Raw genomic sequence first — 17,134 nt, 5'->3', positions numbered from 1 at the left:
CTCTCGCAGATCCAGGGGCTGGAGGTCTGAAACCAAGGTAGCGCAGCTGCACTCCTTCTGAGAGCCCCAGGGAGGATCTGTCCCTGCCTCTTCCACCTTCTCAGGCTGCTACAATTGGTGAGGTTCCTTGGCTTGCAGACACGTGGCTCCAGCCTCTGCCTCTGTCATCACCTGGCTTTCTCCCTATGTCTGCATCCTCTCCTCTTCTTACAAGAACCCAGTCATGGAAATCAGGCCCAGTCTAATCCAGCATGACCTCATCTCTGTCATCATTCCAAATAACGTCACATTCAGGGGTTTCAGGTGGACATGAATTCCGGGGGAACACAACTCAACCCCCTGTACCTCCCCTACAGATGGTTCTCTGGGATCCGTGAGAAGGAGGGAGTCCCCACTGCATGTTCCAGGTCGAATGTTCTTCTCACAGCAAGTCGTTTCCTTACCTGCAAGGCTAGGTGTCAGTGTCACTGGGAAAGGAGTCCATTGGCTTGCCCTTCCTCACTGGTACTCAACTGTGTGTGCCCATCAAGAGAAAGACACGTGCACAGGGAAATAGGGAGAAACCTTCAAAGGGGTGAAATGCACAGAAATCTGAGAGCAGTCCAGGACTGTGGCCCTAAACTTCCTCCCTGGCAGCTCCCTACACACAGGCCTTATGGTTGATTCGCCTAAGCCACTCTCTAGGGGCTAAAGGCGTCTAGACCAGCAGGCGCAGGTAAGCCATGGGAACAGGAAGTCCCAGCCCACATCTCAGCACATCTTCAGCCTGTCCTACTCCCTCCCACAGAATAAAATCCCGCACACTCCTGCTGGTCTGTACTTGCTCCAAAGCAACAGAGAACCAGCCTGCACTACATCCACACCCTCCCAAGGGCTGAGGCCACGGGGAGTGATGAGGCAGGATCCTGAGCCGTTGTTGTTCAGGATGCAGCAGCTGGGAGATAAGGGTGAGGCTCATCCCCAACAACGAAGCACCCTCCAGAGGGGCGCTGGGTGAGAAACAGATGGACTTACAGTGCGGGCCCCACCCCCTCCTCACCTTCTGCTGAGCGACCTCACGCACATCCAGCCCTCCCAATCTGAGTGTGATCACCCATGCAGCCCTCCTCCTGCCCGGCTGCTCAGCATCTACACCCATCGTCCTCCACCGTGCCCTGCCAATGTCCGAATGCTGTGTGCACAGGCTAACTAAACACCACTCTGTGATGACTGAGTGTCAAGGTAAGATCTGGGGAATGCAGTATCAGTTTGTACTTTTATTTTTGGGTCTCACCTGACTTTTGCCAAAGCCACACATGTTGAGTTTGGCTCTTCTGACCAAATGGAACACCTGGATGCTGATCTAACAGGATCCTTGAAACTCTTCTCTCTGCTTCCTGGAGATCAGAGAGATTAAGGAGCAAGGATATTTGCGTATCTCCATTGACCTAATAGAACTCAATTTCACTGTGACTCTGGTCAAATACGTTTGCATGAAGACTCCTGGTGAGACACACGGAATCTGAAAGGGGCAGCGGTGGATCCAGAAACCATGAGCATGCACACATACACGTGTAGGTGATCTTCTGCCGAGACTCTGCTGTGGTGTATAGACCCGTGTCTGTGTTTCTGAAGTTTACTGAGTGGTGGAAACAATCTATAAGCAGGAAATAACCACTGACCAATCAAATACCTGGACTTATGGGCCGTCAGGACAAGAAATGCATACCCAGAGACTTGTGCGAAGCTTTCTGTGACAACATGCATGCAGAAACCACTGCAGGCTGGGGCCGGCAGAACAGACCCACATAGGTCACCTGGATCCACTGTCCCAGATCACTGGATGCTCAGCTCACTAAGCCCCCCACCCCCCCGCACCCAGTAGTTTACAGGTGGAAAGCGTGGGTGTTTTGTTGGAAATTTGCTTAATTTTTCAGTAAAATAAAATGGAGACCATTAAAGTGATTTCATTTATCTGAAGCTCCTCATCATCCATTTGGTCAGCATTCTTTCTCAAAAAATCCAATAGCTTCATGAGACTCCATCACAGTCACTGGGGCAGAGGCAGGGATGGCAGCACGTGACCTGCACAGACTTCCTGACAGTCACATCTGTCCTGTCCTTGTGTTGGTTGGTCTTGTTGCTCTGGTCACTTCCTCTGTCTGGCTTTCTGAGTTCAAGTAAAACATACTGAGCAAGTCTCAACACATACACACACAACACACATAAAAAAACTTCACACACAACACCTCACACAACACACAAAACAGCACACACAAAACACTTCACACACAACACACACAAAACACCTCACAAACAATACACATCACATAAACACTTCACACACAACACACACACAAAACACCACACACAACACATAAACACACACAGCACACACACCTCGCACAACACACACAACACACACAAAACACCTCACAACACACACAAAACACTTCACACACAACATACACAAAACACGCAACACATACACAAAACACAACACAAACACACACATCTCACACAACACACACTACACATACAACACACACTGCGACACACACAAAACACCTCACACAATACACACAACAGACATGTACACACACAAAACACACCTCAGCACAACACACAACACACACAGCACAACACACACATCTCACAACACACACGAGACACACCTCACACACAAAACACCTCACACACAACACACACACCGCAACACACACAAAAAACACCTCACACACACAAAACACCTCACACATAATACACACAACACACACAGCACAGACATGTACACACACAACACACCTCAGCACAACACACAACACACACGGCACAACACACACACCTCACACACAACACACACGACAGACACACACACAAAACACCTCACAAGCAACACTTCACACACAACACACACACTGCAACACACAAAAAAACACCTCACACACACAGGTAACACCTCACACACAATACAACACATGCATCACACACAACACACACAACACGCAACACGCACAAAACACTACACACACTCAAAGCACCTCACACGCAACACACAACACACACACCTCACACAACAGACAGACAACTCACACACAAAAACACACCTCACATACAACACACACACTGCATCACACAACACACAAACACAACATACACACACAAAACACCTCACACACACCACAGACCACAGACACATGCATCCTGCACACACAGCTGTACAAAGGTGGAGTGTGAGCTCCAGCCTCAGGCTGAAATGTGAGCCCTGCAGTCACCTTGGAGGGAACCAGCCCACTGGCCTCGGGTGAGGTGAACCAAGAGAAGCTCCACCCTGATGACTCAGCCACTATTCTTACCCAACCCCTCTTCCAGGGCCACAGACCACGATGGCCAAGGCCAAGCAAGAACAATCACAGCATGAGTGCAGGCAGCTGGCGCGGGCTCCGGACCTGCCCGGAGCTGGATCAGGCACTGCCCTGAACCCTCCCACACCGGAGGCCGCCACCAGAAGGCGGAGACACCGGCCTCTTTCAAGGACAGTGGCCCCTCTGTAAACAGGCGGCACTTCCCCGGGGCAGGCCAGGCCCTCCCTGGACTCAGGCCGGCTGTGGGCTGCCCAGGAGGCCGGGCGGGGAAGTGGGTCCCATACATGGCCTCGGGGTGTCCTAGTGAAGGCTGCCCTGCACCTGAGGGCACCAAGATTTGCTGGTATGAATCAATCGCTTGCAGAATGTATGAAGGTAAACACAGGGTGGAAAAAAACAAGGACACTCTGCCCTTGAACTTCAATCAAAAGCTGTGGGGCCACCATTCGGACCAGTGTTAGGCTGCAGCATCGTGAAAAGATCCTGCAAACCTGCAACTACCAAGGACAGACTCGCATGCGCCCTTGTTCTGACCGTGGTGCCTCCAAGTCTGCAAATGTGAGATCACAGGAATCATCTACTGTAAGTGTCTGTCATCAGTGCCCTCACCCTCAGGAAGCAGGGGACACGCTCTGGAACTCATCAGACTGGTTCTCTCCATCAGGAGAACCAGATCAACAATGAATGGCACACAGCAAAGGCTGTGGGCACCAGAAGAACCGCACTGCCAACTCACCTTCACAGGACAACCAACCAGGCTCTTCCCCACACATCACGTGTCTTCCCTGTGTCACACTAGCACTGAGGATCTAAGCATGTTATTTCATTCGATCCTGGCAGTGACCCCAAGAAGAGCTGGTGGCGTCCTCATTTTACAGAAGAGGAAAGTGGAGCCCAGAAAAGTGAAAGAACTCCATTCAAGGCCACACAGCTCACCAGTGTCACAGCCTGGATGGGACTCAACCCAACTCTAGTCCATGCTCACACCTACTACTACATTCTGTGCCTGTGTGCGCATGTGAGCACATGCGTGTACACATACATGTAGACTTACAGAGCAGCTGGACCACAGGCTGTGACTCCCCTGTAAGGAGCCCAGCCACCTCTCCCAGCCTTAGGGACAGTAGTTACCTGAACAATGGTGAAGCATTCTCTCTATGACCCAGCAGACCACAGCCCATAGAATGGTAATGTAAGCAGAAAGACATCAATTGTCCCTTAATAGTTCTAAAAGCCAGAGGTCTCAATGAGGCTATGCTGCAACAGCTTGCCTCTGACATCCCTCCAAAATCATCATTCTGCTCGACTCATGGAGAGGTGGCGCATGCCCCTGATGCCTTAGTCTACACCCTCCATAATTTCCCACATCGTACATTTTCTCTGCTGATTCTTGTTTCTTCCCACCTTCCAGAAAGGCAGATGCCAATCATTGTGGTTTCCTTTTCACACTGGTTCCCAGGAAGCTCCAACCCTGTGTCCATGTAACATATGCTAAGTTGACATTCACAAAGGGAGGTTTGCCTCCCAGCTCCTTTCTCAACAACACTATGTGCCGATTTTGAGTCCATGAATTAATCTAACCTCACATCCCACTTTTGTAAGCTACTGCAGTAAACAGAAGATTCTGCTACCAGGAATAGGAAAACGAACATCACAGGTTCAATGCACCACAATCACGGAAAAGGTTCCTTCTCCATTGTGTCTTAAATGCCCCAGGGAGCCACAAAGGCACCCTATGCCTGCAGACAAAGCACCCTCACACAGTATAATGTCATTAAGATGACACACCCTTACAGTCCTGTCCTGGGATGTCGGTAAGTACGGCTGGCAAGGCTCGTCACCGCCTTCTTTCTGCCCCACCAGGGAATTAGGCCCAAGGGTTTCAAAACAATCATGCCCTCAGCCAGCACAACTCCAGGAATTTTGACAGATCCGCCAGCTCATCTCGATAAAACATGCTGGGATGAAGCTATTCTAGAACCTCTCCAAAGGGGTCATGCCCCTCAGGTTAGCTGCAGAGCAAAGGTGTGGGTTGGGGGTAGGTACAAGTGCCAGGTGAACTCCAGGTGTGGGAAGGGCCACTGACACAGGACAGAGCAAAAGGGCAGCCAGGTCTGAGGGCAGGTCACAGAGGGGTCTGCAGGGGCACTGACACCCCAGAGAATAGAAGCCCCTTAATGTCTGGGTAATGTGGGAGTTTCTTCAGTTTTCTGAGCTCCAGCAGGTGAGGGAGGGCAGAGCATCTGAGACAGAATAGGTACTCAATGAATGGTAACAAAGAGAAAAACAAAAACAGCTATCAGGTGACCTGGCCAGGTCCCACAGGGCACAGTGACATCCCAGGTGACATTATCTGAAAGCAATTCCATGCCCATCCAAAATGCCAGGGATCACAGAGCCAGAAGACTCGGCCCAGACAAGATCAGGAAAGAAAAAAAAGATTCTGTGCTTTCTGCCCTGAGAAGCCACACCGTGCAGGCGGAAACCCTCCCGCCCAAGCTCCACTAAATGGGAGGGTCTGCTTCTACAAGACCACCCAGCAGGGAGGCAGAAGAGTGCTCAGACCGGGCTGGGCTGCCACATCCATCCTTCCATTTACTCCTCCACGCCAGGAGGAAGACAGCACTGCCCTGTTTAGGGGAGAAAGCTCCATGCAAAATAAAGATGTGAGGGAACTGGGTGCCTTGGCATCAAAGGCCCTCTCATGACCCCACACCACCACAAGGGGAGAGCAGCCCAGAAAGGCAGGCATTTGCCAAGGCCACCCCTGACTGCACGCCCACGGGCTGATCCCTGCCCCAGTTCCAGCCCACAGCCAGGATTCCCACACTTGAGCTAATCAACCTTGCCAGAGGGTTTGTTAAAGCACCAATCGCAGGGCCCCAGCAATTCAGTAGGTCTGGGCTGGGGCCTGAGAATGTGCATTTCTATAGGTCCCCAGGCAATGCTGAGGCTGTAGGTCCAGGGACCACATCTGGAGGCAAGCTGGTCAAGGCAATTTGAAAAGGCCACAGAGAGCTTAGTACAGAGTGGACTCATGCATGTTCATCTCAGGGAAATACACACACACACACACACACATTCACATACACATAAACTCACATACATAATAAACACACACACCCATACGTTCACACACAGGTAACAATTACATTATCCACCTACATATACCCTCAGATATATAACAACTACATTCAAAACCTACACACATAAAATTACATACAAGATACATATATTCACACGTGTAACATTTATATACATAATATATGCATACAAACATTCATATAAACAATTACATGACACATATATATACACTCATATATAAAGACTACATACCTAATATACATATATATTCACATACATAACACTCGTATGTATGGCACATGTATGTATTCATGTGTTGACACATATATAACATGTACATATTCATTTGTGTGCGTATAACAATTACATGTATAACATGCATGTATGTGTTCATATACCAATGAAATTACATGCATAACATGCATGTCTATCCATATACATGTAACAACTACATGCATAACATACATGTATGTATTTGTACACACATAACAATTACACACATAATACACACACACACAGCAGCAGCAGCAGCAGCAAGGGGAGTGGACAGGAGCCAGGCTGGGCTAGAAGAGCGAGATCTCTTAGCAACCACACCTGTGAAAAGGTTAACAGGGAGGCCGTGTCCTGACGCAGGAGACTGAAGACTCCTCTCTGGGACCCTGGGCTCCAGAGGGAACAATGACAACATCTAAGCAGCCAGGATGGGCCCTTGGGGCTCTGGCCTGTCTGACAGCTCTGCAACCCGCGTCTTTAGAGCCAGCACACAGCTTTAGCCCTCAGGTGCCTCTGATGTCCAGGGCTCACCAACAAATCTGATGGCAAGGGACTGTCTGCGAGGTGGGAGAGCCTCAGGTGCCACCAGGAAAACAGGCTTCAGCCAGGGCCTCGGGACAGGCACACAGCTCTGGGGCCACCTGGGCCTCAGCCCCTGGCTCCCGGGGCCTATGACAAGCCTGAGGAAATCAGTCACAAACCGCAGCCTGTCAAAACCAACTACAAACACATGCCCCCAAGTCCCCCTACGCCCCCTACTCCTCCACCCCCTCGTCGGCGGTGAGTGCCACAGAAGGAACGGAGTGAGAGTGGACCACAGGCCTGGGGACACGGCTGAGGCCAGCAAGGACGGCCGGGCAGGCGCCCGCCCCGGATGGCCTCAGCTCTTGATGCTGCAACATGTTTCTCACAGTTTGTCAATATTTTAGGTTTCTGGGTGAGATTTTTTTTTAAAGTTCCTATGACCTCAAATGCATACTTTGCTCTTCCATAAGCAAAGAGACCACACCACATGACAGCATTAAAAGGAGCATAATAAGGGCACCCCGCCTGTGGCCAGGCTTCTGTGACAGGCCTGACCCCGTAGTCCCTCTTCTCTCATCCGCAGCTAGGTTAGAGAGCACCTCTATGGCCATCGCATAAAGGAGAAAACCGAGGCTCAGCTGGGCAGGGGGCGAGGGCATGGCCCGGCCACTCAAGTGATGAGGTTAGAGAGCCACCCCCACGCCCACTGGGTAAAGGAGGAAACCAAGGCTCAGATGGGCAGGGGGCAAGGGCAAGGCCCAGCCACTGGAGCCAGGATCTGATCTTGACTTCATCAAAGCAGAGAAGCTGCCACAAGGGCGCCGCTGGCCAAGCCTAGGGAAGGATGTCCTACTGCACCACAAGATAGAGCCAGTTAGCCAGTTCCATGTCTGGAGGCCACCAGGCTCACAACCCAGAAAGACTGCCAAATCTCCGGCAGAACACCCCAGATTCTGTGTATGGTGAAGCTAGGGGGAGCCAAGGGCAGAAAGCCCTGCCCTACTTGAGAAGTACAGGGAACAACACACCTGACAGATGCCCAGCAGGAACCACAGGGTGCACCTGTTTCCTTACCCCACCGAGGAGGCCCAGACCTGCACACACTTCCCCAGCAGCAAGAGGCAGCTTCCCATTTGCTTCCCAGGGAGTCGCTTCTGACTTGCAGTGAGAGAAGAGGGTCCTGTGTCCTACTGTCTAGGCACAGTGAGCCTTTCAGTTATCCTGCAAGCTGCTAATAAGCCCTCAGAAACAAAGCTTCACCCACTCAGCTCCAAAGGGTGGAGGCAAAGAAAACACCAGGAGGTACCACGACCTTCCAAGGAGCTGCATTTGAAAAGCAGACAGCAATTTAAATTTGCCTAATCACAAGCCAAAGAGAAGGTGCTATTGTGTTTACCTTCAATCTGATTTGAACACACACACACACCCAGTATTTGTCAGAGCCGGATGTCAGTCTACAAACCACTGCACTACATTGTCCACAGCCACCTGGCGTCACTGTCCAGGTTTTTATCACTAAGACAACAGACTTGTGCTGTCTTCACTTTATAGCCAAGGAAACTCGGCTCAGGGAGATTCGCCCCGAAGGTAACTATTACTGATAGAAAGGCAGCTCCCGCAAAGGCGCAGCGGATCCTCTTCTCTAAAAAACCATGCGAATGGCCAGTGCAGCATGGTCAAAGGTCCTCACAGAGAGCCTTGTGAATGCAAGCTACAGGTCAAAGGGAGGGCATGGATCTTAGAGGAAGCTAAAAGATCCCCAAAGAGGGCGCAGCTTCAAGAAAGGACTTAGTCCCACAGGATGGAACAATGGAGCCAAAGAAATGCAAAGGGCTTACCTGTTCCAGTCGGACTTGCACACCGCAGGGAATCACCACCTTTCAAAGAGAGAAGAAACAGATAAGCAAATGGATTCTCCAGGAAAAAATTAGCATAATAATCAAGCCAGGCTCCCAAAGGCATGAAACTGTCTCTAACCTCACTCTGGCCACAAAGCTGTAGCAGATCAAGACTGACAAGATTTAGGGTTAAGAGAGTCCAGAGTTTCGTTCACTTTTGGAAAGTCCCTGTCCTTTTTGCTAATGTCATGGAAACCATGGGGCCTCCCCTTCCAGAAAAATGCAAATCACTCATAGATACAAAATTTAGCCCCCACTTTCACAAAGAACTGGTAGACCTCAAGGATGGAAACCTCTGAGTCGGTCTGTGCTTGGGGAGCTTGGGAGCAGGGCCCAGAGAAGGAGGTGGAAGGCTCTGCCTGGTGGTCTTCAAGCCCCCACTCCTCCCATCCTCACCCAGGGGCATGCATTCTCTACACAAGGCGCCACCTTTTCTAGAACTATTTCTACAAGTAGAACTGAAGAGTCTGAATGTGGCAATGTCAACGTGGTTATTCCATTCCGCACAAGAGACGGCGAGAGGAGACTTTGACTCCACCATAGTCTCTGAAGACCGAGAGCTCCCTGGGAAAGACAAAGAAAGTAACGAAGGCGAGGCGGTTCAAACACAGTCAGGAGAGGCAGTAACAGGCACAGGGAGCCACCAGTCCTGCAGGGCAAAGACCCCACCTTGGGCAGGATCTCCACCACTTACTAGCCACAAGACCTTGGCCTTTAATCTCTCTGGGCCTCAGTTTCCACATCTGAAAACTGCAGGTAACAACAGTGCCTTCCAGGCAGGGTCATAGTGAGAATTAAGAGATGGCGCGTGAGGAGCTCAGAAGAGTGGCACAGGTCAAGGGCTAAGGGAGCCAGACAGGCATTGCGCTGCTCTGGGGGGCCGCTCAGGAGCCAGGCGCCAGCAAACAGGATTCAGTTCCTGGCGAGTGACCTCACTCCTTAGCTTCCTCCTGGCACTGCCCCCTCCAGATCCCTGGCACCTGCCTTCTCAAAGAGTTGTCTGAAAATGTGCAAAGGAAGGAGAATCGTAGAGAATCTCAGAGATCTGACTAATTGTACTTGTGGTTTGGGGTGGGCGGTGGCATAACCTTGGCCCTTACCAGGACAACTATTTATAGCCTCTTGCTTATCTTATGCAGTCCAGTCCTCAGGGAGTATGTGACACATGGCCGTTCCTGTGTCTGGGACACATCATTACTCCACCATGGCTGGGGCAGGGATCCTCTCTCAGGGCCCCTTTAAAGTTTGATGAATGGATGAGAGAATAAGTAAACAAATAAATGTAAAGCAAAACAAAACAAAAACGGCTTTGGAAACAGAAGGAGTCACAGACAAAACCTTACAGGATGGTGGAAACAGCCGGACAAGGAGACCCCATGGTTAACAGAGCGGTGTGACTTATCTCCGCCCGAGCATGGTATCTACTCAATGCACACATGCATCTTGTTGCCTCACTCCACATGTGACATGCAGGCAAGAAATGTGCGAAGAATCAGGGCCCCTGCCTTTCAAACTCACTACCAGCATTCCTGCAATGGCATGTCAAGCATGATGAAAAAAAAAAAAATGAGCTATGAAGTCAGGAAAACACAAAGAGGAAACTTAAATGCATATTACTAAGTGAAAGAAGCCACTCTGAAAAGGTCACATACTGTATGATTTCAACTCTGTGACATTCTGGAAAAGGCAAAACTATGGGACAGTGAAAAGGTCAGTGAAAGCCAGGGATTAGGAGGGAGAGAGGAACAGGCAGAGCACAGAGACTCTTTAGGGCCATGAAGCTATTCTGCTTGATACTATAAGGATGGACGCACGTCATTCTGCATTTGTCTAAACCCACAGAATGTACAACACCAGGAGAGAATCCTAATGTAAACCAAGGGCTCTGGTTACTAAGACTGTATCAATATTGGCTAATCAAGCGTAACAAATGTACCGCAGGAATGGAAAATGTTTATATATGAAGAGGAAGAAGAGTGTGTCCAATTTTTTTTTTTTTTTTTTTTTGAGACGGAGTCTCACTCTGTCACCCAGGCTAGAGTGTAGTGGCACCATCTTGGCTCACTGCAAGCTCCGCCTCCCGGGTTCATGCCATTCTCCCGCCTCAGCCTCTCGAGTAGCTGGGACTACAGGCGCCCGCCACCATGCCCGGCTAATTTTTTGTATTTTTAGTAGAGATGGGGTTTCACTGTGTGAGCCAGGATGGTCTCGATCTCCTGACCTCATGATCCACCCGCCTCGGCCTCCCAAAGTACTGGGATTACAGGTGTGAGCCACCATGCTGGGCCTGAGTGTGTCCAATTTTTGTATAAATCTAAAACTCTCTTAAAAATAAAGTCTATAATACATTTTTTAAATTCACTGTCTGGAAGCACACATTTGTTGAGACAATGAAAAGAAAAGCCCTGTGCAATGTCAGAAACCTGAGTTTTAAAGACGGCAGCCACTTAAGGATTTGGTCCAGAAGCCAGGTCTGTGTGTTCCCACATCCCTCTGTGACCAGATGGGGTGCAATAACTGCCCACCACCTGGCTTGGCCCCAGGGTGTCCTACAGAAAAGGAGAGGTGAGCTCTGTAAGCCGGGACTGCCCGAATCCCATCTCGCCCCAGACCATCCACGGCTTATATGGCTAACGGGCTCGCCCGATAAATTGGCACGCCCAATCTTGTCGAACTCCATCCATCACTTGTCCCGCACATTTTCACTGACAGCCTTCTCCTGCCAGGACTTCACTTGGAAATGAAGCAGACTGGTCCCCAACCCCACAGAGCTTACGGCTCACGTAATAGAAACTGCATAAAATGAATCGTTTTTAACAAAGTAAGCTGGGGAACAGTGGGGAGTGAGCAGCTCCCAGGTTCTGCAGAGCAAATGGCAGGCAGCCTGGCCCTGAGCCTCCACATTCATATCCTACTGAACTTGCTCCTCTCTTCCAAGAGAACCGGTCACAGGCCCTACTGTCTGAAAATGCAGACAAAAATGTCTCAGGAAAGACCTTTTGTGGGAGTGGATTTGCAAATAAAAATGCACATGGAGCACCAACCAGAGAAAAAGGGACATTCTAGAGGCAAAGAGTCACTTGTTGATAAAGAGAAAACTCACCATTTCTATAAGTACAAACATCTCATTTAGTAAAAACCATGACCAAGTGAACACAGAGGGCACTTGTTCCTTCAATGTGGCTAAAACCAGATTCCAGGACAGGAAGTCCCTGAAAAGAGACTGTATTTCTGTCACACTTTTCCTCCCTTATACTAAGGCAGGTAAGCTGACCACAGACAGAACCACAGCACGAGGCGGCCAGGCTGGGGATGCTCACACCGGCCTGCTCAGCACCAAGGAACCTATGGGGACTGTGCGACGGTGCGATCAGCTGCATTTGCTGGACAGTCAGGTGTCACTTGCAGTTCTTCGGCCTTAGCAGAAGCAGAAGCACAGTGCTTCCGTGCACAGAGCTGCATCCCTGCCGGAGCGCACACAGCTCTCCACTGATCTACAGGCTGCCCTGACTCCCGTGTATCAGGAGGGTATCTCCTGTGGATGGAGCCAGGTAAGGGAGTGAGGCACACCTGCTTGCTCTCCTCACCTCAAACTCCAGCTCTGATCACACATTCCCCGGCACTGTGGGGTTCTTTCACTGTTTTCACTGGACAGAGGGAAGCACCGTGGGTTGGGGCCAACTCCAGGTGGGCTTGGCCTTCCTCGGCACGAAGAAGCTGACACTTCTTTAGCACTTATGTTCTTCACATGCCAGTCTGACTTACTCACAGAGAGAGCAGCCACCCAACGCTGCAGGGCTGGGAGGGTCCTGGTGCACTGCATCCCCTGAGACCGTCCTGCAGACGCCAACCAGAAGCCTCTGAGCTGCGCCTGGCCCCATCAGTGCACAGCCAGCATGGCTGGGATGTGTGCGGTGGCATGGCCAGGAGTCTAGATGGGCACCCACTGGCCTTGCGCTTTGCCTGCTCTGTAACATGATGCTAAGTGAGCTGCAGGGGCGTGAGAGGATGAGACAAAAACCAGGCAGCGTTCCCTGTATCAAGGCACACTCCTGGGGAGGCCCACGGCTCATCCAACGTGTGGACTCGAATCAGCTGGATAAACACGGAACAGTGCCCTGTCTGCAGGTCTTTCTCTGTAGCCCTCACAATAAGGCCAGCAAGCCCCCACTCTGTGTATGAGAAGCTGCGTCTCAGAGAGGGCCAGGCAGCCACGGGAACTCTCACAGAGACGACGCCAGCTGGTGCCCCAGCTCCAGGCTCCTCTCCTGATAGGAGCTGCACCCTCTCTCATAATGAGCAGCTCCCTCAGGGGTTAGGGTGACAAGAGGTGACAACAGTGAGACAAGGAAGGGGGCAGAGCAGCTCCCGTTAGCAGCTACAGAAGGCTGGAGAGAAGGCAGTGGGGTCATGGGCTGTGGGCCAAAAGCCATGGGCTGTGGCATCCCCGGGATCCATCCCTCCCATGGTGGAGGCGAGGGCCCCTCTGAGAAGCCTGTTTGGGAGCCTCTTTATTGCCTTCTTTCAGCTATCCTGGGATCCTAATCTACTGTTCCCAAGGAAACCACAAACAAACACTGCTGTGCCTGCCCCACACCTGGCTACGTGGGTGCCTGGGTACGCTGGCATCAATAACCTTGTCTCCAAGCCAGCAGGTCCACAGGACAGAGGGGCAGAGGGACAAGGGCTTGCCACCAAGTCATGACTGTGTCCTTGGGAATGTGAGTGTGTGGGTGAGCATATGTGTAAATGTGGATGAGTGTGAGTGTGGGTGTGTGGGTGTGGGTGAGTGTGGGTGTGTGAGTGTGGGTGTGTGAGTGTGGGTGAGTGTGGGTGTGTGAGTGTGGGTGTGTGGGTGAGTGTGGGTGACTGTGTGTGAGAGTGACTACATGTGGTGGTGTCTGTGTTTGACTAGGTATATTTTGCTGTGGATATCTGCAAATGTATTATTTTGTGTGAATGTGTTTAAGTTTGAGAGTGTTGTGAGTTTGCATATGAGTGGGTGAGTCAGTTATGTGCATGCGAGTGTAAAAGTGGGGGTGTGAGCGTGTGTGCTTGTGAGAAAAGGGGGAGTGTGAGTGTGTGTGCTTGTGAGAATGTATGAATGTGCATGTTTGAAACTGAGTTTTGTTAAGTGTGTCTGTGTGTGTTTCTATGTATACCCTGCCTCATGTGAGTGTATCAATGTGAGAGCGTGTCTGTGTGTGTCTCCGTGTGTGAGTGTATACCTGTATGTGTCCCTGTGTGTTTGTGTGTGTGCACACACAACAAAGCTTAGCCCTGCAGTTCCATCCCCCAAGGTGAATGAAAGCACTTCAGCTAACAAGCACATTCTGCCTTAGAAAGTGCTTTCACCCAAGGTGTACCGGCCCGGCCACCATTACCCCCAGTGCTGACAGACACAGGGCTTGGGTGCAGATCTTCCTCAGTAAGGAGTGAGATCAACTCTTCAAACCTGAACCAATCCCTCTCTGCTTACTTCTGGGAGATCCAAGTCCTGGGAGAAATAAAGGACAACTCAGTTCTCCTCGTGCTTGACAGACATTGTTTTCCTTTTGATGAACATAATAAAACTCCAAACTCAGCTTTTATTATTGTTTCTTATTAAATTTCACTTTGTAAACAGCCATATGGAAAGTGACATTTTTCCATCAGTTTCTCTAAAATCCTGTGGGTATAACTGATGCACTACATATTCTATAAACATGCATATTCTGTATAAAGAGAATAAACGTAAATTTCAATTCTATCTTTTCCAAATCATCAAAAATTCCAGTCATGGTGGGTCACATGAATCACCTTCCTAGAACCTCACAGAAACGAAGTAAGGACTGAAGAGAGGCCGGGCGCAGTGGCTCAAGCCTGTAATCCCAGCACTTTGTGAAGTCCAGATGGGCAGATCACCTGAGGTCAGGAGCTCGAGACCAGCCTAGTCAAAAAGGCAAAACCCTGTCTCTACTAAAAATACAAAACTTAGCAGGGCATGGTGGCGCGTGCCTGTAATCCCAGCTACTCAGGAGGCTGAGGCAGGAGAATTGCTTGAACCTGGGAGGTTGCAGTGAGCTGGGATCGTGCCACTGCACAGCAGCCTGGGCGACAGAGCAAGACTCCGTCTCAAAAGAAAAAACAAAAAAAAGAACTGAAGCGAGCACCCTCAAGTATCAAGCATGCTTTTACACATCCGGCGGCTACAGGGAAAGCCTGGAGGCTTGGCTCCTCTAATCGTTTCTTCCTGCTTGTTCTCCAGATCATTCTGCCCACAGGTGAAGTCTCTACTCTACTCTGGTATCAAGCAGGCCTGGACAAACCTTGTTGATGTCAGGATTCTGGAGGGGAGAATCAGCCCAACAGTACCAACCCACAGCAATGAAACGCGTTCCACAAATGCACACACACCACACACCACCGAATGCCAATCCTTGGGCCAGCATTCAGGTGCAAAACAAGTGGAAACTGAGTAGAGACAAACGGGCCAGCCACTGACCTTGCCAAACCTTGCAGACAAGGGAGAAAGCAATTCACTGAGTTAAGCCAAGTACAGAGACATCACCTTATGCACAAGTTCTATCATACATAAAATTACTTTAATCATAATAGTTTTAACGCTAAGATAAGTTGCAAAGACTCAGAAATGAAGTTTACTTTTATTTTATCTTTACAAAAACAATTCTTTTTAAAGAAACTTCGCGATGACGCCAAGATGGCAGTACTTTCTTTCCTAAGTCATGAAAACAGTCAGAGGTAACCTACCTCTGAGGCCCTGAACTAGCCAGGGAAAAACAGATATGGACGCCAAATATTTGCTGACCACCAGGACCTTACGATACAATTGGGGGTTGGGACTCTTCTCTAATCTCTACACGGAGTAGCAGCCTGGTTGCAAGGAGGGTGGAGCTTTTACGAAGGGCCACTTCTATTATACCACAGCTTTGACTTCTTACATTGTATGTTACGGATCAATAAAATAGCAAGATCTTTAATTCACCCATTAGTTAAGATTGAAAAAGGATACACTGTTCATGTGTTTGTATTACCATTATTATTATTTATTATAAGGGCAGGGTAAGGAGAATAATCACAGAAGGAAAGTCCCCTCATTCCCAGTGCTGACACTGACCAAAGTATTTATCTGCTTAAATAACCAACAGTCTTAGTTCGAGTGAGGGGCGGCTACCGTAACAACATACCGCAGCTGACACCACAGCCGTTTATCCTCCCATAGTCCTGGAGGCTAGGAGGCTGAGATGAAGATGTGGGCAGGGTGGTTCCTCCTGAGGCCTCTCTCCCAGGCCTGCAGATGGCCACCTTCTCCCCGTGTCCTCACGTGGCCGTTCCTTGTGTGTGTCTGTGTCCCAGTCTTTCTAAGGACACCAGTCATACTGGATTAGGCCCACCCTAATGACCCTATTTTAACCTAATTACCTCTTTAAAGACCTTATCTCCAAATCCTGCCACATTCTGGGGTCCTGGGGATTTGGACTTCAACATTTGAATTTGGGGGAACAAAATGCAACCCCCCAGCACTAACAATCAAAGGTCTGATAGGACGGGTGATGTCAGGTCGACACAGAACGTTCTGGGCACACCAACAGGAGCTGGGTCCCCCAAGTGAGGCTCCTGACATGCCGAAGGTGGCCTTACTCATCATTCAAGGCTGCTCTTCCAATGGTGCCTGGGGACAGGGGGCTACGTAGAGGGTTGAAGAGAGGCCCAGGGTCAGACTTTCAACACAAGCCTGCAAACAACAGCAGATCTATACAAACAATGGCAGTACAAAATGAGGACATTCGAGACTTTATTAACTTTCTTTGCTGCCTTCAAGAGCTCGCCCTAACTTTGCTTCTGTGTCTCCTTTGTCAGGCTTGACCCTGGAATCCCTAATTAGGTTCACATTCCTCAGGAAGCTCTGTTATCCCACTAAGCGTTAAAGCCCAATTTAGTCTGCTCTAATCCCCATGAGAAAACACCCGCCCGGCAGACGCAATTAAACCTTCTCAGCCTGTGGGCTGA

General features: G+C 50.0%; 1 protein-coding gene across 16 annotated transcripts in view; it reads right to left on the bottom strand.

The window, feature by feature from the left end:
* TNS3 (tensin 3) overlaps window positions 1–17,134 on the bottom strand; it is a 308,545-nt gene that overhangs the window by 198,481 nt on the left and 92,930 nt on the right. For 14 of the 16 annotated variants that reach the window (XM_054559218.2, XM_054559216.2, XM_054559228.2 and 11 more), the window contains one exon: window positions 9,065–9,103. In XM_054559218.2, coding sequence (XP_054415193.1) covers window positions 9,065–9,103 — 39 coding nt within the window. Of the gene's footprint in view, window positions 1–443; window positions 702–1,273; window positions 1,377–9,064; window positions 9,104–17,134 lie in introns of those variants that run through there. The other 2 variants (XM_063725993.1, XM_063725994.1) reach the window with 2 other exon arrangements.

This window comes from Pongo abelii, chromosome 6 (genome assembly GCF_028885655.2).
Source record: "Pongo abelii isolate AG06213 chromosome 6, NHGRI_mPonAbe1-v2.0_pri, whole genome shotgun sequence".
NCBI lineage: Eukaryota > Metazoa > Chordata > Mammalia > Primates > Hominidae > Pongo > Pongo abelii.
The sequence above is the reverse complement of the archived record's forward strand: the minus strand, read 5'-3'. Positions and strand labels throughout refer to the sequence as shown.